The sequence below is a fragment of the Pelobates fuscus genome, chromosome 8 (assembly GCF_036172605.1).
Source record: "Pelobates fuscus isolate aPelFus1 chromosome 8, aPelFus1.pri, whole genome shotgun sequence".
NCBI lineage: Eukaryota > Metazoa > Chordata > Amphibia > Anura > Pelobatidae > Pelobates > Pelobates fuscus.
The window spans coordinates 158,439,950-158,463,901 of NC_086324.1; the positions used below are offsets into that span (position 1 = coordinate 158,439,950).

General features: G+C 40.0%; 1 protein-coding gene across 5 annotated transcripts in view; it reads right to left on the minus strand.

Annotated features, from left to right (window-relative positions):
• Positions 1 to 6,256: 6,256 nt before the first annotated feature.
• ARHGAP17 (Rho GTPase activating protein 17) overlaps positions 6,257 to 23,952 on the minus strand; it is a 95,001-nt gene continuing 77,305 nt past the window's right edge. The window contains exons 11-21 of one of the 5 annotated variants that reach the window (XM_063430508.1): positions 23,180 to 23,291; positions 21,990 to 22,071; positions 20,324 to 20,404; positions 17,938 to 18,051; positions 16,214 to 16,305; positions 15,836 to 15,995; positions 13,736 to 13,945; positions 13,329 to 13,474; positions 11,723 to 12,304; positions 8,469 to 8,517; positions 6,856 to 6,943 (exon numbers count right to left, since the gene is read on the minus strand). In XM_063430508.1, coding sequence (XP_063286578.1) covers positions 8,510 to 8,517; positions 11,723 to 12,304; positions 13,329 to 13,474; positions 13,736 to 13,945; positions 15,836 to 15,995; positions 16,214 to 16,305; positions 17,938 to 18,051; positions 20,324 to 20,404; positions 21,990 to 22,071; positions 23,180 to 23,291 — 1,587 coding nt within the window. In that variant the 3' untranslated portion in view covers positions 6,856 to 6,943; positions 8,469 to 8,509. Of the gene's footprint in view, positions 6,944 to 7,954; positions 8,518 to 10,902; positions 10,927 to 11,722; positions 12,305 to 13,328; positions 13,475 to 13,735; positions 13,946 to 15,835; positions 15,996 to 16,213; positions 16,306 to 17,937; positions 18,052 to 20,323; positions 20,405 to 21,989; positions 22,072 to 23,179; positions 23,292 to 23,952 lie in introns of those variants that run through there. The other 4 variants (XM_063430506.1, XR_010085211.1, XM_063430505.1 and 1 more) reach the window with 4 other exon arrangements.

The window sequence follows — 23,952 nt, forward strand, 5'->3', positions numbered from 1 at the left end:
TTAACACACCTGCTCCCCATTCACACCTGAGACCTTGTAACACTAACGAATCACATGACATAAGGGAGGGAAAATGGATAATTAGGCCCAATTTGGACATTTCCACTCACTTTTGTTGCCAACGGTTTAGACATCAATGGCTGTGTGTTGAGTTATTTTAAGGGGACAGCAAATTTACCCTGTTATACAGGCTGTACACTTACTACTTTACATTGTAGCAGAGTGTCATTTCTTCAGCGTTGTCACATGAAAATAAGTAAAATATTTTCAAAAATATGAGGGGTGTGCTCACTTTTGTGAGATACTGCATATTAATATATAAACTATTACCCTATGGGTTTTTATTTATTTATTTTTTTAGATTTGTATTTTTAGATTCCACATCAATCGTTCATCTGTGGTATTTATTATTGTGTGCTGTCACTTTTGTTAAAAAGACTGTTTGGAAGAAATGGTAAATGCAGCCCAAGAAAGAACTCTTTGCCGGCACAGACATATTTTAATTCTTCAAAACATGACAGGTTGTTACTAGTGTTTTATCCAATATCCTCTCTGTAAAGCCAACCGATAGCAGGAATCACTAGCCGTAGGTTATATCTGTGTCATGTACTGTATGTCTATTTATATGTCTAGAGCAGTGGTCCCCAAACTTTTTAGGTTTAAGGCGCCCTTAATATTTCAGTATTTTTCCAAGGCACCCCAAGTCAAGATTTCTAGGTTGTATATCTGTACAGCGTGCTGCATTAACTGGCGCTATAGTGTAATGTACAGTGTTGGTGGTTGAAGGGATGCTTGTATATAGTAATTTTAATACAGGGGTGTGTTTGTATGTAATGTTTGCGTTTGATTGCAGGGGTATGTTTGAATGTTATGTTCACTTTTAAATGTTGAAGCATGCATACGTTTCTATGGTATCTTAGATTACATTAGACATTTACTAGTAGTCAGACTGAGGTGCTTTGTCACTGAATAGGTGTTGTCTAAAACAAAAATTAATCAAGTGAGCTAAAGGGCTATTCAGATTAAACTAATAACCTTATAGCAAACTGTGTATGTTCGCTGATTAAATCTGAGCTACTGCAAAATAAACGTGAGAGTCACAAATAAGCAAACTGTTTGAGTCCACTGGGTCCTTGCACACGGGTCGCTCGGTTCCCCTTGTCCTGCTCCGTCGGGTTGCCAGAGACAGTGGGCTGAGAGGTATGCCTGATCTCTGGGTTAGAGTGTGTCCGCTTGCTCATGCAACAATGCAGGGCAGGCGGTCGAGTGACTTTGTGTGGCAATGTAGTGTGTCGGTGAGCCGATCATCAATGCCCAGTGCTGGTCGTGTTGTGCACTCCTGTCTCGCCTCACGCCGGCAGCCACACCTGCCTCTCCTGTTCTGGATGTATTGCAGTAGGTGGGTAGCTGGGGACTGGGTAGCCCTACCCTGTGGGGTGCCATGTCTCCTTGGTTGTGGGTTGGGTAGGTGGGGAAGGAGGAAAGGGCCTGTGAGGTGTGCCCCAGAGCTGCCGTGTGACTGCCCGATAAGCAAGCGGGCAGGGTGGCGGCCGTCCATCCCGCCTCTCTCTCGTGGAGGCCGCAAGCTCCAAAGCCTTGTTTGGTCCGTGGGGCCCCAAAACTCCCGATCTCGGAGCCTGCTGTTGCGCCAGCTTCAGCTCCGGCACCTTGCTGTTTCTCTCCGGCTCAGATATAGGCTGTAAGCCCAGTTTAACGGTCGAGAAGGCCATAGTTCTGCAGGAGCCTCTCCCCTATGCGACCGGTCAGCATGGTGGGCAAGTCCCGCCCCCCAAGGTGTGTATCTTTTAATGTGTGTGTACGTGTCGGTGCCTGTATGAATTTGTGTGTATGTATGTGGTAGTTACAAAAGTATCAAACAGCGCTCTCCTAGCTGTTCGGGAAACAAAGATCCAGCGTTCGTATGTTTGGGACCGGTGTTCGGGAAGTCGAGTGTCCGATTGTAGTTGCAGACACTCGATGACTAAGACCTTTGTTCGCACAAGGAGGGTGGTCTCTGTTCGGTAGTTACAGTTACCGAATGGAAAAAGAAGAAATAAACGAACAGTGATTTCTTCACAAGCCTCATTACATAAATTGTAAATATTGAATGTAAATGGAAAATATCTGATCAGGGCCAGAACTCCTCTGTGTGTACAATATACATTAATATTACAAGACTATAGCGTCCCCCTGGGAGCAATACAAATTTTTTAAAAAAATTAAGTTTTACTGTTCAGTTAGGTAGCCGAGATCCGTGCACACATTCAAAGCTTTAAGCCGATATGGGCTTCTGCGTCATGTCACAAGAGTTTTACTCCGTCAGTGTAACCGGCACTGGAAGGGTGTTTAACCACCCATGTTGTGCATTGCAGGGTTAAGAAGACAGGGCCGCTGCACCTAGATTACATTATTGAGATGAAGTAGCCTGGGTGACTACATTGCTCCTTTAACCCCTTAAGGACCAAACTTCTGGAATAAAAGGGAATCATGACGTGTCACACATGTCATGTGTCCTTAAGGGGTTAAGTTAATTTTCCAGATTGATACATTCTGAACCAAGACTGGGCTCTGGAGTAATGGTTCAGAAAGTGGGGGAAACGTTTGGCTGACATTATAACGTGTATTCAATCAACTTCTCCTTGTGAATTGTTAGGCTTTTAATAGAGGGTTCCAAATGTTATGCCTCGGTACCCAAACTGAAAGTCATTTTCCTTTTCACAGGCGCTATTTCGTCTTAACATTTGAAATGCACTTTCAAATTCAGCAAGGGATAATTGGATAAGTGGTTAATCTCAAAGAACAATTCAGATCATCACACAGGATGGTCTAAACAGCTCTGGAAAATGAAAGCTTCCATAACGCGACTGCCATCAGTTTGTACACAGCCCAATTCACTGCTTAGTAAACTGAGAAGTGTCCGAGCTTCATCTGAACAGAGGACTGTACCAGACTTGGCTTTTCATCTCGACAGGAGAGAGCCCTCCTTAACATCTCGAATGAGATAAAATTGATAGCAACATGGATACAAGATCTCTCTCATATATATATATATATATATATATATATATATATATATATATATATATATATATATATATATATATATATATATATATATATATATATATATATATATATATATATATATATATATATATATATATATATATATATATATATATATATATATATATATATTCTGTGAAAGTAACAATATAAAAATATGGAGAGCAGCACTGCAGGTGAGGATAGATTTTTGATAGAACAAATGGGGTTAAAATATCTGCTCTGCAATCCATACTGGTTTGTGATCATAAACTGAACACAGAGAATAGTAAAGATATCAAACATGAGGGGGCATTTATCAAGACAAATATAAGGGCTATTCTAGAGCAAAGTGCACAACATGGAGCAATCACTATGGAAACCAAGATTGTTTAAAGGGACACTATAGTCACCAAAACAACTACAGCTTAATGTAATTTTTCCGGTGAATATAATCATTGCCTTCAGGCATTTTCAGAGAAAAGTCTGTGTTTACATTGCTCCTAGGGACACCTCCAAGTGGCCACTCCTCAGATGGCCACTGGAGGTGCTTCCTGGCTCAGTGCTGCACAGTAGGAAGTTCTGCCATACAGTGTCTCCATGTTTTTTCCATGAATTTTCCTCATACAGATGCATTGATTCAATGCATATCTATGAGGAGGTGCTGATTGGCCAAACAGTGTTTGGCCCCGCCCCCTTGCCAATTTTAGCCAACATTAAATTGGCTACAATTCAGCAATTGTGATGTCACCAAGGGGGCAGGGGCAGTGCCGACAGACTCCCCCTGGCATTGGACATAAGGTTTTTTTTTCCATTGCTTTTAAAGGAGGGGGCGGGGGGGAGGAGAGGCAAGCAAGGTATTTGCTTGAGGCAAGGTATTTGTTCCACTTCAAAGAACTTTTCCCCATTCTGGAACATTTACAGAATGGGTAGCTGAATTTGGCCTTAAAATTTGTAATTTCTTTGAATTTGTGACAATTCTCAATTTAGTGAATAACCCTAAGTCTCTCTCAGACAGTCCAACGTAATTTTTAAAAAATGCTTAATAAGTGTCGCTAAGCTACAAGAATTAGGGCAGTACGCTGGTTTTTCTCATTTCAGATCACGCATGACTGACATTTGGAATTTGTATTTTTCAGAATTCCAAGCCAAATATCACAGTCTCTCAAACGTCACAGTCTGTTCCAAGCTGTACTTCCTTTCGCACATATGTCAGCACCATTCCTTCAAAAAGCACAAAACCTAAATGATATAGTCTGAAAAATTAAACACTAACACTCTTTATCCATTTATTGGGTTACTAATAAATACATATTTTTGATCATGAGTTTCTACAGAAATATTTAACAAAATACAAAAAGACACAAACAAGAATAATTTTTTACCTTACAACCATTTTATTTCCTAGGTAACAGGAAATGTACTTTAACAGAAAAGGTTTTTATTTTATGTGCCAAAATATATAATTTACATCACATAGTTTCAACTCTACAAAGCATGTCAAAATCGCTTTGCTTCAGCTCCAAGTCCAAAATTTTTTTTAAAATAAAACTCTAAATTCTAACTAAAGGCTTGAACTTTATACATTTTGTATATAGAATATATATATATATATATATATATATATATATAAACTGGTGCAATAGCCGTTAACAAAAAATGTGTTTTTTACAACCCGCTGAAAATCCAAAATCGCTAACATATTTCGCGTACTTTTGAGAAATAAACAAAAATCGGATCATGACAACAATTGTAGAAAATTACCCTTTAAAGACCAATAGAGATTAGCTTTCTAAAGGTCAGTAAGGTGAGATGCAACAGAAAAACTAATGAACAGGTTATTCCACCCTCCACGGAAATGGATAATTCACTAAGCAGTAAATTGTGGCGACTTTTGCAAAGGGGCTATATTGGGATAAACGCTTTAAGTTGCTGTACAGTTTGCAATTCACGGTCTCATAAATAAACTTCATGGACCTGTTTAAACCACAGTTTAAGAACGTGATGGCTGTCCTTTGAGCTAGAAATCTTTGCAAACTTCAAATCCTACGATGTTCAGAAAGTCTAAAGCAAGGATCTCAAAGTAGAAATACCTCGGGGGCATGTGCCTAATTTTCCTTTGCCATGGGGGCAGTACACGAAAACTCGTACACATCCAAATCCTACCTTACACACACACGCACACACACAATATATGCTCCTTCCCAGACCCTGTAGCATGGCTGAGCGGCCACATTAAAGTATTAAGGGAGATGGCAATGGCCTCCAGGTTGGTACTTTGAGATCAGTGGTCTAAAGACTAAAAGCTGTGCTTCATGAACATCTGCAGGGCCAAGATAGGCCATCAATGATTTAATATATTCAATACATAATAGATGTCAAAATGCTGTCTGAAACTCTCTCAAATAAATGGCCTTATCTGCTCAGACCTTTACCACAGCACAGTATTATTGTATAGATCTACAGAAAGATTTGGTGTGTGTGTGTATATATTTATTTAATATACAATATATTTCAAATGCTTGGGATGGAATGGGATATAAATTGTCAAGCAAATCAACTAAACCGGTTTATACCGTTACATAAAAAAATATGTCATTTTTGTTTGCAAACTATTGGCTATAACATCTTTGTCTTCAACCATTTTTTTCTGCCAAGATAATGCAGGTCAGGAGTATTGGCGAGATAGCGAAAAATAAGCCACTGGAAGCGCACTTCTGTTCTAGCAATTGTGAAATAAAACAGCTATAAAGGTTGAAACACAGCTGAAACCATTGTTTTTATTTTTAAATCCAAGATAACTGTTCAGAAAAAAAAAGAAAAGACAAAACACAAACATTAATATGGACATAAAAAATGACCAGTTTAAGGATTATGACCGTGTATAAATAGTTATTACATCTGCGTGTGTGGTGACATTAAGTTGATGCTTTACTCGCTGAGACGCAATGCGCCCAGATCCAGAATTAAGGCTACACTGGTTTACATCCGCTGAAACCACCAGGGTCACAGCGTAGAGACGTGATAATAAGACACAGAGTTTGTGTTGCGGCTACGTCTTAACATAAGCTCAGCAACTTATACAGAACTTAGAAAGGGCACTTTAAGAGAAAGAGGAGGCAACCTGGATTTGCCCTTTACTTATGGATTTGAAGCCATCGCATGTAAGTGATTTAAAAAAAAAAGAAAAAAAAAAATATGTTTTATATCAAACTACAGACAGTAACAGAAAATTATAAATTTTCAACAGGTGCCTCTTCTGCAGAATTCATTGTAAATAAAGTCCACTGCTCAAGTAGGCAAGTCATTTACTGCCCAGTGACCTTGCCAGCTATCAATTATCACTTCAATATTAAAGCCTGTGGTTTATACCTTTACATTGCTTTTTAAATTAGGATGGTGCTGAGTGATTGTTTGGTTGGGAGAAGAGGGATATAAATGAAACCTTGACCAAAAAAAGAAAAAAGAAAAAGGTTTTTCAGTGGAATGTCATCCTAGGTAGGTCTTTTTAAATAGTGGTGTAGACTGAATATAAAATGGCAGCTTTGAAGACCTATAGGTAAATAATGTGTCCACAGGGTTTCTAGCCCACTTGGTGTCTTTAATGTGCAAGAGTCAAACAGGTCATTCAAACTTTGAGAGTTGTATCCATTCCCATAAAAAAAAAAAAAAAAAAAAAAAAAAAAAAAAAGTTTTTCACTGTTGCGTCTTGACAAGATGACCATAGTGGGACTGTAGGAGGGTCCGTGAGCTGGAGTGTGGATTATACCCTCGCCTTATAGCGCAGTACTTTCAATGTCATTATCGCTAATGGTTGCAGGTTGAGGTGGACCTTCCAAAGCTGGAACCGGGGTCGTCGAGTCAGGATTTAGCTGACATTGAATAGGTAGGACAGGATCTGAGAGAGTGGAGATAATACAAGAGAGCAGGAAGAGAAAGATAAATAAATAATAACAAAAATATACAAGATTTAAAAAAAAAAAAAAATCACCACGTACAGATTAAAACTGATAACAGAGACAAAAGCCCACAAACTGACCCTAGGCTCTCTCTGTAACTACTAACTCCCCCTCAGGTAAATATGCGGGCAAGTATTTCACTGTAGACGTTAAAGAGACCGGGACTTCACGCTATTAGAATAATTTTATTTTACCTGCTTTTGCATATATTTTAATGTAATATATATATAAATAACACTAGAGGTAATAAAAACAACAGACAGAGGTGAAACAAGAACGTGTTGTCTTTTCTGTCTATATAAATTTCTATTTACTTACAAAAGTTATTCACTAAAGTCAAAATTGTTAGGAATTCGAAGTGATTTTGAAAATTTTTAGACCATAACAGCCTAATTAAAAACAAAGTTGACAGATTTTTTTGAGACTTTTTCAAATTCAACAGCTGCGGTCTAACATGAAATTCACTCTGAAATTCTAGCAGTTCACACTCTAATGAAACGCTCTGCCAGAAATACACTGGGCTTACTATTGCAGGACTGACAAAACCATCGCCAAAAAAATAAATTGCAAAAAAGAAATTGCACCAGAACTGAAACCAGTGAGTTTTTGTGAGATACCAGTCGATTTAAGCTGAAGATTATATTTGTTGTTTCGTAAATTAATCCCCATGAAAACACAAGTCAAAGTCTGGAGCAAAGAAATATAAGAGCCGACAGGTGGAGTTTAGCGTCACTTACAATCCACACATCTCTTTCAGCTCACAGTTGAAGAAGAAAAATGCTTATAACTTGAAGTTACAAAAATACAATAAAAATAATACTGACTTCTTGTTAAGAAGTAAAAGCCATTTCAAAAAGTATAACATTCTATTCACTATGAGTGAATTGTCTTTAATGTAAAGTGAATTCAACTGGAATTTAAAATTTTAGGTTAAAAATAAATAAATATAAAAAAGCCAAACAGGAATCTTTCTCCAAACCTATGTATTCAGCTTGGCTATTTGGACCTACTCAAAACAAGTCACACTAACCCGGTTAGCATTACAATGGCGTTCTAGAATCTAGATCAGCTGCCTTCGTTATATTGAACCCAATACAAAGCATTTATTTCGTACATTTCCTACCAGGTAACATGAAAAGCTCTACACAAAGCAATCTTACCCTACGAGCTGACGTGTAAAATTGGGACATAACATTGTGCAGGTCATTGACAAAATGTCAGACATTTCAACCAACAGTATGATGGTATATAGGCTTGTGTTTCACGAATAAACCCAATCCAGAGAAGAAAAAAAAAAAAAAAAAGAAGAGGTTAACCCACCCCCACATGCCATATTAGTGAGTGCAAACAAGCCTGGTTAGGATCACACACAGTTAGTAGTCAGCACATGTGAATAGAAGCATGATTGAGAGTAGTGTCAGTATGTTTTTTGTTTTTGTGGCCAATCAAATGCCGTGTCCTTACCATCAAACCTTCCAATGTCAGTGTCTACTGCTAAACGCACATCAAACATCTGAATTGTTCAATAAAATGGTTTAAAATTAGAATTTTGCTACACGGGGTGTCATATTCAAATCAGTAAAGTTTTAGCCTCTTTATCTTAACCTTTTGGCCATTTTGTACAGGTAAATTGCACAGGGAAAATATAGACAAGACTTCCCGATTTTAAAACAATTCACGGCCACAGGAAAGTGGTGGAATTAAAGCTGTGATGTGGTAATAAAATATACTGTCACACTGTCTTGAATTAAGTGTCAATAAATCTAGATCATTTGATGTCACCGTGCTTCAATAAGGAATTCCACCAAAGTTATACCCAATGTCCCAACCTGGCAGCAAGTATCCTAGGCCAGTCGTGATCTGCAGGATTCAATGCTGGAGTGCTGCAGAGCTCACGGTTAAACTTGTTCTTCTGCAGTATTTAACTTTAAAGTAATCAATACACAATATATTAAAATGATCAGATTGACCGAGCTTAAAGACAAAAATAAATAATGTCTGCATTAATATATAACTCCAGGACCGTAGAAATTAAATCAGGGATATAGATTCAGTAATGTGGTTTGTATAAACTGAATTTGGATCCTGTATATTTAATTTCCTACACGCCTCATTCATATAATTTGATAAACATTTCCCTAGTGCCCCCCGATGCAGTTTTTTTACCCCCAAAGTGACAGTATTACATGTATTGTGCTCTACCCAAAGGCGTTTTTAGGGTTCAAACCCACCCTCCCATTCAACAGGCGTTAACATTAATTAGTGATGCTTCTGCCATTTACAAACACGTAAACACACCGTTTGTCTTGCATAGTCTTAAGAATATCTTTAAAGTGGCTCTGTCATCAAATCATGCAGTACATTAGAAGGTGCCTTTAACCTATGTTGATATATTTTAATCTGTATTATTAAAATGGATAGAATAAAACATTTATAAACAAGCTTAGAAATGTTGGATCAAACATGGCATTTCTCAGCTCCTGCATGAGAGAGGGCTGGCAAAGAATTAGCTTAACGCATGAAAGTCAGTGTTCCGATTGGCTGCTGGCTGTGTAATTTATTGTCAGAAGCCTTTTGTTGTTCTGATTTTTATTGGTCTTTGATGAGCTCAGCCCTGAATGCTGGAAACCATTTGTATTTCCAAATGGTAAATACAGCGAAGCGAATACCTTGAGAACCAAGAGAATCTGTTTTTTAAAGGACCTATATAACAGAATATTCACATGACCGAGCCACTTTAAACAATCCTGCAGAAACGTGGCTAGCTCCTAATGCACCTGGAAGAGTACTGACCACGCATGCTCAGGAACAGCAGTTTGGGAGTGCTACTAGCAGGGGACATCACATGCAAATCTTCTCACAAGCCTTTCTAGCAGGTAGAAGTGTGTGAACACAGTACGTGCCAGTGTCACGGGATATCAAGCTCCCATCTAACCTTTGCAAATTAGCATCGCACAAGATTAAACAAAGTTAAGCTTACTAGCTCCCTAGCAACCAGCACAATCCATCTGCATGCATTGCATAAAATGAGACTTTCCCCCATCCCTCTCCTGTTACAAAACGGTCACTATTACAGAGCTGCAGGTTGGTTGATTGCTACAGCCAGCTCCCACATCAGCATATGAGCCACACTTCAGCTATCCCACTGCATATTACATGCTCCGAGGAAGCTGCCCTGCAAGGATGCCAAAAGAGTAGATCTACAGCTGTTGCAGAACTACAAAACATATGATGCTTTGCCAGGCTTGAATCTGAAAAAGCACCATAGGAACTGTAGTTCAAAAGCTGCAGGTCGACTTCTTTGGTCATTGCTAGCATAGTACACTGATGGCTAACTTTGGCAGTTGAGGTTACATATGACATGACTCTCAGCAGTTTTTGGACCTGCCTTAGGCCAGGGGAAACAAAAAGCTGGGCTGCCAAGGTTAGCAATCACAGCTTAAAAAGTTCACACCTTTGTAATAAATTGAATCAATGGACGCGCACTCTGCTGCTTCCACTGGCTAAGGCCTCTCAGTAGCTATCGGAATAGAAAATGATTCAATAATTTTGATACACTTTTACAAATAATGTACAATGGGCCAAATGCCTTTAGAAGTGTGTTTTAGCAGTCTGAATAACGAATCATTAACAGAGTAAAATGATTTGGGCTTTAGATGGATCTCGGTTAGTAATAATTTCCTCAGTAATGAACTGAATACGCCTGTATCAGATTTATACTTTGATTAGGAGATAGTGCAGGTAACGGTTGATGGAAGAGATTGGTGATGGGATCTGGTGTCGGGAGAGGGTGGATGGGTAATATGGTGGGAATGATATGACAATGAAGTGCACGGTATACAAGGCAAAGCCATTAGCACAACAACAAGGCAGCGCACGGCATCGGAATGTTACAAACCTTAAAACCGGTAATTTTCCCAACCTGTTGGAGGCACCACAGATAAATCTATTAGGCAGGGAAGGCATGCTGCAGACCCCCAAAATTCCTTCCCATTTCCCCCCGTTATCTAAAGCAGGGAAGTTACCCCCTTAAGAGCTTAAGGTTAGCAAAAAAAAAAAAAACACTTTCTGTTGATCTATAGTGTCATGCTTTGCAGAGTGATTGACAGCAGTCAGATACCACCAGTGAACAAATATCTATAAAACTACTAGAGAGACCCCCGCCAGTAGCGCCTGCACCACAGCCACAAGCCAGTGTGTTATTTAAACAAACGCTCAATGCAGGAGTAAGTGAGGTGACTTGCTAGTCAAAATACACAAATCTTAAGAAGCCACATCCACCTACATTAAATGGCAAGCAAGCAGTACACTAACAAAACAGCAAATGCTAGATGTTTATAGGTAAATGTAAACGCTGCGCTGTAACAGGAAAGTCAAAAATACTTAAAGATGCTTTAATTCCACAGAAAGCGAAATGTAAAAATATTAAACCTAGCAGCCTATATTTCAGATCAGCTATACTTAGCATCATGGGAAATGGAGCGGACCAATGTTTCAATGCAAGGTCTAGCTAGAACTGGGGTTGCAAATGTAACTGTAGTTGTAAAACCCATGGTTAATGATTAATTATGGCTTGGTACAAGGGTCAGAATCGGACTGTGAGACTTCCCTTTTCTTTTTCTCGTGCAGTAATAAAAATAATTAAAAGTTTATTTTGTTTCCCCACTGGCACAAGGTGAGCGGATATTTTAAAGAGATTTGAATCTTCCTTTACCCACCTGTGATGATCTTTGAAGCAGACTGTGACTGTGTTTCACTTGCTCCATGCGAGCTGGGGGGCTGAGGTGGAGGGGGTACGGTAGGGCGGACTCTAGGTTTAGGGACTGGACGAGGTCGGGGAAGTGTTCCACTACCCGTCCACGGTGGCTGTGTCTGAGTGCCCTCTTGAGCAGGAAGCTGGGAAGCGGACTGTTCCATACCCAGAGGTGGAGTATCTGGGGGTGATGGAGAGTGTGGAGGGCTGGGGGACTGTTCGGTTGGAAGCTCTACAGCAGGTACCACGGATTTAGACAGTGGTGCAGCTGCTGGCTGTGTGGGGGGTTGTGGGGGAGGGTGGCTGGGCGCATGTATTAAGGGCTGGCTTCCTGAATGCCTTCGTGGGAGAGAACCATATGCAATAGGGGCAGCTGTACTTCCTTGATTAGTGGTACTGGCTGGAGAAGAAGAGTTGTGGGTTGTGGTGGCAGGTTTGGGAGAGACGGATGGAGGTGTATTTGATGGAATTGGGGAACCCTGATTTCCAGGTTGTCCAGGTGGAGGTATCACTGGCTTAGGGGGAGCCGGGGCAGGTTTCTTGGTAGCTGTAAACAAAGAAACAAAATATACTAGGTATCTTGTAATAAGTTCTTGGAGATCGAGATAAACACAGGACACAATGTAACATTTCACAATCTAGAGTCTGTAAATATCTGCATAATTTGCATTCAATGGTTTCCAGCAGTTTTGCATAAAAAGCAAGGAGATATTGGGGGGTTCCGTATCAGGAGCAACTGGCTCTAGAATAGGACAATCACCATGTAAAAGCTCCACATTCAGAACATTGCTATTTGTATCGAACTCTCACTCTGTCTGTCTCTCTATCTGCTACTGCTTGTGTATCCATCATTAAAAAGGCCAAATTAAGAACAGATTGGAAAATTACAGTCAAAGGGCTTAAGATTTTAACAAGGTCAGATGTCCCTAAATACATACATGGTAAATATTCCCTCTGACACAGCTGCCTTAACGGCATTGGCGAGCATTGGAGAAAAAGTGCAATTAACAGAGTTTGCAGAAAATAATTCTCCAAACTTTAGTAACTTTTTTCCTACGACTTCCTGCAAAAAAACATCATCCAGCTTTTGATTTAGGGAACGGGCTGAAGACCAGTTAGTGACGTCCATGATTAAACTGCTTGAGAACCTCTTTAAAAATGCCCAAAAATATTATTATTAATCTAAAGTGTAGTTTGAGATCTGCACTGAAGTAATCATTACCCAGCTTTACGGCATTAACTGTTTGAACCTCAGAAAGATGGAAGGCTGGGCTGACCTGTGGTGGATGGAACCTCTAATATTCTGCTGCTGGAGCTCTATCTACTGAGTTATCTCACATGAATTAAATAGATCACTGGTTTCTGCATTGTAAATACTTATATTGGCTGTGCTTAAATCAATTCTGCATGCATATACATGCCACTCTTTAAGGTGCATCTGTTTATAGAAATACTGAACTCTGGAAACAAATACGACATCTTAATAAATGATGACATATTTGCCTTTGATAAAATGTTCTGCATTGTGTAAACTAACAGAAATGCATTCACTCTGTGTAAAATAGGTTTACCTCGTCTTATGGAGTGAGGGCTGGGGGCAGTGACTGGTACAGGAACAACAGCCATTTGGTTTGCGTATCCTCCAGAGGGCTGGTGGGTCCCATTGCGCAAAGATGGAGGAGTGGTTGCAGTAGGGAGGTCTTTGGTCTTGAATGTACTGTACAAAAACACAATACCAAACCTTAAATATTTGCAAAGGCTGAAAAGAGACCTGCGTCCAAGTTCAGCCGGTCTCATCTGTTTTTGCGGTTGATCCAAAGAAGGAAAAAAAGCTCAGTTTGAAGAGCTTTCCAATTTTGCAAGAAACTAGAAAAAAAAAAAAAAAAACACTTTCCTTTGCCTTAGACTCTTCTAAATCCTAATTCTGTATTGTAAAACTATTAGGTGTTATGTGCAGATTAACCTTTCATATAGTTACCTTGCCTCTTCGGTGACGTGTGCCGTCACAGGATCTGTAGACGATGCAGAGACTGAATTGTTGACCTCTAGTGTGGTTGAATGTGGATCCCCTGGTGTTGCTCCATCAGTTGGGGGCAGAGGTGGCTGGAATGCTGGAGAGGCATGCTTCCTAGTTAGGGTTCCACCTCGTTTAGAGTGGAAATCCTGAACTTTCATAGTTATGGTCATGCTGCACAGAGGGGAAAGGAACATAATCATTCAAAGTAACCATGCCTTTTTTAGGACTCATGCTTGTTCCTCAAGTTTGATCAAGACCCATTTTCCTTTTCTAACAGAACAGGTATCCCTCACAAGAACAATTGAGGGAGAATAAGTCTTCTACAGATATTCGCCACTGCTGAAGATCAAGAAACTTTGTAATAAGGTTTAGATCTCATGTCCAAGTAACATTGGTCACTCAGAATGGTGACTTCATATCCCAGTAACATTGGTCACTCAGAATGGTGACTTCATATCCCAGTAACATTGGTCTCTCAGAGACGTGACTTCATATCCCATGTATTTATCACGAGGCTGACAAGGCATTTGCCATGGGCGGCAAAAAAAGCCGCCCCCCAATCGCCCTGGCAAATGCCTTACCAGCCTCTTGTCCTTGGAGGCCCAGGAGTGGGCCGGGTGCCAACCTCAGGGCCCCCGAGGCTAGCAGCAGCGTCCCTTTCCGGGCGGGAGGCGAGGGAGCACTGATCCTCCTGCTCAGCTCCCTCACACCGCAGTGATGCCGGAGCCGGAATATGACGTCACTCCGGCCCCGGCATCATTACGCGGCACGCAAGGGAGCTGAACAGGAGGATCAGTGCTCCCTCGCCGATGGCAGTGACCGGCGGCCGCCCAGCAGCCCCACTAGACCCCAGGAAAAGAGAGAATCCACCCCAGCACTCACAAAAGTAGGGTGACTGGGGGGGGCTTGAATTTAAAAAAGGTTTTTAAAAAATGTGAGTTTGTGTGTATGCATGCATGTTAGTGACTGTGTGTGTCTGTGAGTGAGTGTGTATGCATGTCTGTTAGTGAGAGTGTATGCTAGTGACTGTGTGTGCGTGCGCGTCTGTCTGTCTGTTAGTGAGTGAGTGTGTATGTTGTCTGTTTGTGAGTGTGTATGCCTGTTAGCTAGTGTATGTGTGTCTGTCAGTGAATGTGTGTGTCTGATAGAGTGTATATGTGTATTTAGAAGGCGGCCCTGGGGGGGGGGGGGAGGTGCCTGAGTTTTGTCATGCCTAGGGCAGCACAAAACCAGGATACACCACTTATCCCAGTAACATTGGTCTCTCAGAGTGATTGGGAAACATCCGAGAAGGTTAAAATGTGCACTACTGAATAGAACGTATCCAGTCTGTAGCACACTTCCTCACACCAAGCTGTAAAGGGGCAACAGTGAGATCAGAGATGTAATGATGCTGCACTCTTATGATTGCAGCGACATGATTAAGTCACGGTGCCACTTCCTCTAACCATCTGAATGGCACCAACCCAGCCTAAACTAATTTATTTCAAATATCAGAATCAGACCACATAAAACAGACCAAGAGGGTCATGGTTAACTTTTTTTTTGTTACATAGTTACATAGGCTGAAAAAAGTGTCTTCAGCCTTCCTCACATTGGTTTTTGCTGTTGATCCAAAATAAAGTAAAAACCCCAGTTTGAAGCATTTCTAAAATGGCAGTCAGATTTATCCTTGGATCAAGAAGCTATTACCCTACAACTGAGAAATTATATCATTGAATATTATGATTTTGCAAGTATGCATCTAGTTGCTGTTTAAACATCTGTATATACTCTGATAAAACCACTTTTTTCAGGCAGATAATTGTGTACTTGCATTTTCACTTTTGTCCACTGGGGGGCAATTGAAGCAAAATACAGTGAGGTTTTATATCTTACTTTTAACCTGGCTAATAGGTTGTATTTTCTCTACGATTATTCTGTTGCACAGGTCTCAGCAATGAATATTTAAATGTGCCTTTACTGATCCGCTATATTGCAGGTCCACATAACTAAGCATCCGCACACGTTAAATTACCAGCCACACTACATTTCAAATGAATGTCAGTCTGTCATGCCAACCTCTCCTTCTTCAGCAGATCTCCATCCATCACTGCCATACTAATTGGCCTCTTACGCTCAAATATTCCAAACTCATATGAGATGTCATTACTACCGAAAGACACATTATTTGTGTTGGCCGAGGCTGGGACGAAGGCACCGGTAACGTTGAAGTCGATCTCTGGTAAAAGGAAGCAGAGAAAGAAATGGGAAGGATTATGAATGCAATGAAACTTTATAGCTATGATATCAATTTAAATCCTACCGCTAAGTGCCAGAGAGGCAAACAACACTGGCAATCAAGTATCTATTTAAGTGTTTTCCTAAAATATTTATTTCTTTAAGATTTCTCCAATTACGTCCCCCCCCCACAAAAATATGAACAAACCCCCCCCCTACCATCAGGGAAGAAATAATTTGCATGCTGAATGATTGGTTCAATGATCGTCACTACGTGGACAGATGTTGCTGCTGCCATTTCTGCCAGTGTTCTGTAAAATGAGAGAGTTTTTAAATTTAGAACAACTAGAGAAGGTTCTAGAACAATAGGATGGAAGAAAAACAGAGCTTTTGAAACATTTATTATCACATGGATGCTTAAGTCCTCCCATCGTCCCATTTTAGAGACTCCAATAAGGGATGGTTTCTTAGCATGACTTCTCTAATGAGGTGTCTCCAGCCGAGACCGGCAATAATATCCTAAACTGGGAAGGGAGAGAAGTCTGATAGATATCACATGAGCTGACTCTGGAGGGTGAAATGGACACTGTGCCAGCTCTAGAAGGTGAACATCCAGGACCTCCAAGTTGGGTCATATAGGTCTTTAATTTGCAAATGCTCTACAGAGTAGGCCCTTTTCTTCTCCAGAGTTGGCTCTGACTACAGAAGAAGAAGAAAGTTGGCCATGTCCGTGATTATTGATGACAAGCTGAGCATGCCGAACCGATAATTTCACCATAATTTCAGTTACATCCAATTCTAATAAACGTTCCTACAGGTCTAAAGACCTACGTTTAACCTATTCATTTGGCTATATAGAGTTAAAATGCTGACCATTTGCCCAGAACCACTTTGACAACTACAAACTCATTTTAGAAGGAGCTGAGATGCAAAAACACAGAGAGAGGTGCAACTATTTCATAGTTTACTTTAAACCTAAATACTAGATGTAGGGAAGTTATGTAACTAAACCATCATTTCATAGCCCACTGCACAAGCACAAAAAAAAAAAAAAAAAGGGTTTGAGAGTCAATTAGAAATAACCATAAAGGAAAGGACACACACAAAGTAATTATAGGCATCCAAATATATGTGGGCTCTGAGAAAGGTTTAGCTAGCTAAAATGATAGAGAGTGTAAGTAATGGAGGCTGGAATTAAAGCCACAAGCATGGGAATTTCAAACTAACACCCTAACCACAGAACCACACATTCCTCAGACACCCACGGCGGGACCTTGATCTCCTTCCAGAGAGAGAGTACATTTCAAACTTTTACAGCAGAGAACAAGGGAATCTTAGCATTCTCTAAATCAAGGTCTGGCAGTAAGTGGCTCACCTGAGGCAAGTGCATTACATTTCCCATGGATTTCTGAACACCTGATCAAACCGCCTACTATTCCTCTATATGATGTGAGGACAAGGTACAAAAACAATGGTTGCTGCACAGTGTGGCTCCGTTCAGTCTCAGGAAGGCCAGAACACATACACATTGAGGAGTTCTGAATACAATATAAACCCACAATGCCGTTTGCTCTCACCGTTTATTATGGATGTCTCCAGAATCCCTCAATGACATTACTTTCCTATAATTCACTAAACACTTGTTCTATCTATATTTGAATGAGGACTTGTCTGGACAGATCAGGTTTTCGAACATACTACCGCACAGTTCTCTACAGTAATAATCACTCCACAAGCCTATAATACTTGTTTCACCATAATTAATCCATCCCCTCCCATGCCTTGAATCTCACAACTTTTTTCGACCGACACTTTAACTTCGTCCTGCCCACCACAATTCCTCATCGTGAAGAGGAGGAAGGAGGAATACTCAGAATAAACAATATTACCAGGAAATGTACCTACAGGAGGATGGAGAGTAAAACCGATCTGGCAGGACTCACCCTTCATGCTTCGCCCAAAGCAAGTTGGGACCCAACACAATTGCGATATTGCTTGGAGTCATCTTGTTAATGTCACTGCTGTGACTCAGCTTGGCCAAGAATTTGACTAGATACCTAAAAAAGAAAAGTTGTAACGTTTTAATGTGATGAACGCTACATTTAAAACTAGAACCCCTGATCCCTATTCTATATGAGGTAAACAATCCATCATTAAACTTTTGAAAGGGTAACTGTGTGTGTGCTAGTGGCACCACGTGTCACCCATGTGGAACCTGGATACTACTAAGCAGCGGAACCATTACAGCCTGCTGTAGTGGTTATGGTGCCATAAGTACCCTGGCGCCCTTCCAGTGTAAGTAGTCAGATTATTTACAATTAACGGACAACTTTCCTGGTTCCGCCAGGCGCCCATTACTGCCTACTCTGAAGAGAGAAACTTCTGTAGGGAACTTCCTTTAGCTCCACTGAGCTAAGCCCTACCGTGCTGGGTCAGCTCAATGGCAGAAAGTGTCAAGATGCTGTAGTGGTTATGGTGTTTGAAGTGTTCCTTTTAACCAAAAAGTGTCACTTTTTGATATTCATATATTTAATACCAAGTTTATTTCTATACGCTCTTCCTTTAAGTGCACCCATACATACTGTATGGAATTTCTAAAGGGCAGATATGACTGTCTTCTCATATGTTAAATCTATACATGACACTATATCAAGTATGACTAAAACATTTTTAAAAAATAGGGAATAAAAAAAAACACACATCATGCTCTCACTGGTTTGCTTACAATAACTTCAATACTAGTGCATCAAAACAAACTCAGAATAGATGCATTAATGCGTCATGATTGGCAAACTCCCCGATCTGCCAAGGGTTTATTCGGAAGCTATAGGACAAATATTGCAGGGAATTTTCTTTTTAAATAAATCTGTGTAAAATTAGGTTTGATGAGTTTATAAATGCAATCGCTGCCATAGAACCTAAATCCCAATTGTAGGTTTAAATATAAAACCCGCCAATTTCAGTTTTCAAATTTCCAATTTTAAAAGATTGATTTACGGAGATCATGACCAGCTTGGGACAAAAAGGCCCACCAATGCAAAATGCACTTAACTCCCATCATGGCACACCAAATTCAAAGGGAGACAACAAGCAGTATTTAAAGCGGGTTATTTTTGGTATTTCATCATGAATTATATACAATTTTATTTTCTTACATACATATGCATCCTTTGCTTCAGAAACCCCAGACCTGTGTTCTGCTGCACACTCAGAGAGTACAATAATATGACTCATAAATACAGTTTTCATGTTTTGGGGGAAGTTATAGGTCCAATCTGGACACATGCCTTAATGATGACATTTCTCTTTGCTTTCTTCCCAAAGGAAGTATTTGTTGAAGTGACATTTATATGTGTCATCATAGTGGCCAGCGTCACACTTCGACATTATTTCTAACCTTGTGAAATCCTAACTAACCCAAGTTAAACCCAATTCTAAGTAATCTTAACTATGTACTGTTCAGTATATCGACTCCCAGGCTCAGTGATCACTGTGAGATTCACAGCTGCAGCGTGATTGGCTCCAACAGACAATCTGTGACACATTCTGCGAGACATTCTGTCACTACAGGTGGTTATCTCGCTAGCAAGGCATCCAGCAATGGCTCGGTACATGCAGATCTCAGCTCTAAGGCTGTCACAGTCCAAGCACTGTGACAGCCTTACTATGATGCTGTTTCTTAATTGCAGTAAATGTGCCAATTCCCTCAATATTCAAACAACCTCAAAGCATAAAAAAGTCTATAAAGAAAATAATGCATTTGTATTTTGATTATGTAAGTTACTTGCTGCACAAGGCAGAGAATGGCTACCCAACCTTTCCAGCTGTTTTTAGCCTCAACTTTTGAGAATTCTTTGCCAGCCAACAACAGAGAAGGGAAGATGCCAGGAAACCTAGTCCAGCTGAGACGACAATGGTTTGACAGAAAGAGGCACTCTCAGCACCATAACCACTTCAGCTAAGTTTATTGGTATGGAGCAAAAGGGCCATCAGTGCTCTTTACTTTGCCAAACCATCTGGGAGCAGTTTCACAAAAACTGGGGGTGCCATCAGTATCTGGAGATAGGCCGGTTAGCAACGGCCTTAATAATGCGGAATGTTTATTTAATTCCTGAATGGCGATCATAACATGAGAACACTCAGACAGTGGTTATGGTGCTTGGTGTGCTACTTTAATCACTGCACAATACAAAACTTTTTTGTACAAGTCACCGACTCGGACACTATTAATTTGTATTATGCTGCACTATAGAGAGGCAAAAGCTCAAAGCAAATCTGGCTACAGAAAAAAAGACCTTATATCTAAATTACAGTAAATGTAACATTTACCTGAAGTTGTCCAGATTAGGCTTCGGCAGTTTCTGGCAAATGCACCATAACGATTGCATCTTGGAGTCATGGTCCAGCATGCTGAGGGTGAAATGGTAGCAGAGTATTACGTGTTTTGATTTTTTTTTCATGATTTATTGCAAGTCAGAAAAAACATTAGTATCAAAAAATAATAATTTGACTTTCCCCCAAACTTTACACACAAATAAAACTATATTGTATAGCCCGACATGTTCTGGAATAGCTCGGTTTAAGTCAAATTCGGCTTATTGTGCTAGAAGTTAACAGAGATTAGAAATAGACAATCTCATCATCCTTTGACTTGTAGAGTTGGAGGCTGTGGACCTCCGGCCCCTTATTTGCATGAGGAAGTGGTTTAAAAACCTGCACGTGCATCAAGGTGTCATCCCCATCATTTTTCATGAAATAATTTACTCCAGCAACAACATTGTACGAGAATTCGCAGTTCCACTTTTATCAAGTCACAGAGCTCCTGGATCCCAGGGATGGCAGGTTTGGCCTCTCCCAGTCCGCCACACAGTGGCATGGTGACAGTATTACAGGACGTTAGAGCAGGACAGGTTATTGGAGGTAACACAGCCAACACTATTATTACGTTTTGTGTTCTTTCTAGATATATGTATGTGATAAACAGTATGAAGGAGCTGCCATCGGTACATGATGTAAATTACATCCAAACACATTAAAAAAGTAGGCAGGTTTTAATGTGTTTATACGGTTTATCACATACATATATCTGGAAATAACACCAAACGTAATAATAGAGTTGACTGAGTGGCATCGCTGTGTTACCTACTTTCAATCCAGTTTGTTAACCTGTTCCTCAGTTTCTTAAACCGCAGAGAGCTGCTTCTGTGAATATACAGCAACAGGACATTCTAGGTGTACCACTGAGGTGCTCGAGAATGTGCGAGTGTGTGTAACCTTCAGTTGAAGAACTGACTGAGAATGTTTGTTATAGAGTTTCTGTGGATTTTTCTTTACGGATCAGACTGCTCTCGTATCAGATTTATCACTGCACATTTCTAACTAAATGTAGGAAAGCAATGTCTGAACTTTGCATTGCAGCATCTTGTGAGATCCGTTCCTGTAATACTGGAGATATTCTGCAGTGTCAAGTTTGGACAGCCTTATTGAAGAACTGGTGCAATAGCAGGATATTGAAAGATTGGAATGTTCACGTAATATTTCTAAACTTAACTGATTTAATATTATAGCTCCATGACTTTGGTAAAAAACAGAAAAACAAATAAAGGCCATATATAAAACGCCAAGTAATTTTTTCTGCCTACTGGTTTGAATTTTGACTGATCTATTAAACACCCAAATGTTGCACACTGAAGACTGGTAGTTACACTTGGTAAAGAGGTAATATCGTCTATCTTAACTCCGCCTCACATAGTAAATATTGTAAAATAACATAAGGGTTTTATGCAGAGAGTATCCTGCTGATAGCAGCCTAAAACTAAAACGATAGGAAGCTATAAGCCCTAATCAGACTTTCTCCTTCACTGTGAGTGCCCAGCCAGTGTGTCCATTCTGCGCATGCACAGCTAGGACAGTCCTATTTCTCTAACTCGGAAGCAGCATTGATAGTCTGAGTGTGCTGGTGACATGTTAGCAGCTTCATAGCAAGTCTCCTTACGTTCCAGCCTTGATCCACTCATCGTAAAGGTTGAAGGTCATCAGAGGTTCTGGCAGTTCCCGAAGGTAGGACTTCAAAGCACCTTCAGAGGAGAAAGGACACCACAGTTAGAGAACTATCTGATGGTAAGCTAAGTAAGCAGTGACATTAGCAAGCACATACAATTCACACCAAGGTCCTTCTGATCTCAACCATCTAACAATGTACTGATGAGAAGACATTCCTGGGAAAATTCAACTAAACCAACAGGAGTTAAGTATAACCAGGTTCTTTTGATGCTCACTGTAAATTCGGCCTAAACTACCAAGAACATCACAAAAAAATCTAATCAATGAGGTTTTCAGCTCTCTATAGCAGATCATTAGAAAAGTCAAAAAGCTGGACAACTTCTATAATCATTTAGAAAGACCGGTCACCAGAAAGAAAAAAGAAAAAAACATACAAAAATCAAACGTTTACTTTATCAAAAAGAGTAAAACCGGTTTACCTTGATTGAACATATTTTAAATGGTTTAGCAATAGAGTTATAATTAGATTTCAATCCACATATGTTGGATTTCATTACTCTGGCCTTAGGGAATTACCAAAACCCCCTCCTCCATGATATCTGGTCCAATTTAGAAAATTACTTATTGACATTAATTTACAAAAACAGATTTCCCCGAGCAGATGAGTGTTATCACTTTCATATTGGTATCTAGAAAAAGTAACATATCTTTACTAGCACTACTGTAAATAGACCCTAATCTAGTGATTAAATCCAACTATTTTTGTAAAATAGCTGGTGTCGAGCTGATTATTAAGTTATATTATCAGCATCATCATTAGGGAACCAAGAGACCCACAGCTTCATGGCTTTGTAGCCATGATCAAAATGTTACTATATCCACAGCTGATGTTATATAATATAAAAAAAAAAAAAAAAAAACCTTGATGAGGAAATTAATTTTAATTCAATCTTTTGGTTTTCAGGTTTTTTTTTTTCTTTAGTTTTTTTAACATTTGCAGGGTTAGAGATGGTCGGGAATTCAAAGTGATTTTACATCAAATTAGCCCATTTGAAAACATAGCACTTCTCAGATTTAGCTATTTTGGCTCAAAATATAAAATGTTATTTGAATTCACGACACATTTTGGACAAGTCACTTCAGCGAGTAACCCTGGCAAGTCTTTCTAAATTACACGCTCACCGGCCACGGCGTGGGGGTCAGAGTAGAATTCGTCCAGCTGTGAAGAGGAACAGTCCAGTGCGGCTTTTAGCTTTTTAAGTTTAGAGGCTCCAGCTGCGATTCTGAACAAACCCTGAAACGGGAAGATTAGAGCAGTGCGGGCTGAGTATCGGCACCCAGGCAGTCGTGGACCAAACTTCCCTTGTTTACTAGAGAAAGGAACAGGGTTCTCTATACCTTACAAATACCCCCATATTCACCTCCACGCAGTTCAAGGACCCTAATAGCTGGCATAACAGGAGCAAACATGTCCCAAATAACCCCTAACACACCAAACCTAGCCTAGAATTATACCATACAAAAGACACATACCAGTGATTCAGCAGGAATCTGGAGATATTTATAAACCATTCCACCTTCTGGCTTATGGCTTAGTTTGAGGTCTCCTTAACCCCTTGAATGCATTATTTTATCATAATAAACATTTCAACAATTTTTATATTTGCTTCTCTCTAGTAATAACGATTATAATTTGTTGCTTAATTAATACTCCATTTTTCTCCAGCGTGCAAAGGGCACCATGTTCTAGATCCTGCCCACCCAGAATGTGCTTGGCCCTACTTGGGGGGGGAGGGGCAGTTCAGCCCCATCTACTCTCATGCTGGCTTCACTGTCAACACATCTTCTTTATAACAGTGACTTATCACTCATTTCTTATAGTCTACCAGCAAGCTTAAAAGCAAACACTGGGCACCATAACAACTTAATTAAAATGTAGTGGTTATAATGCGAGG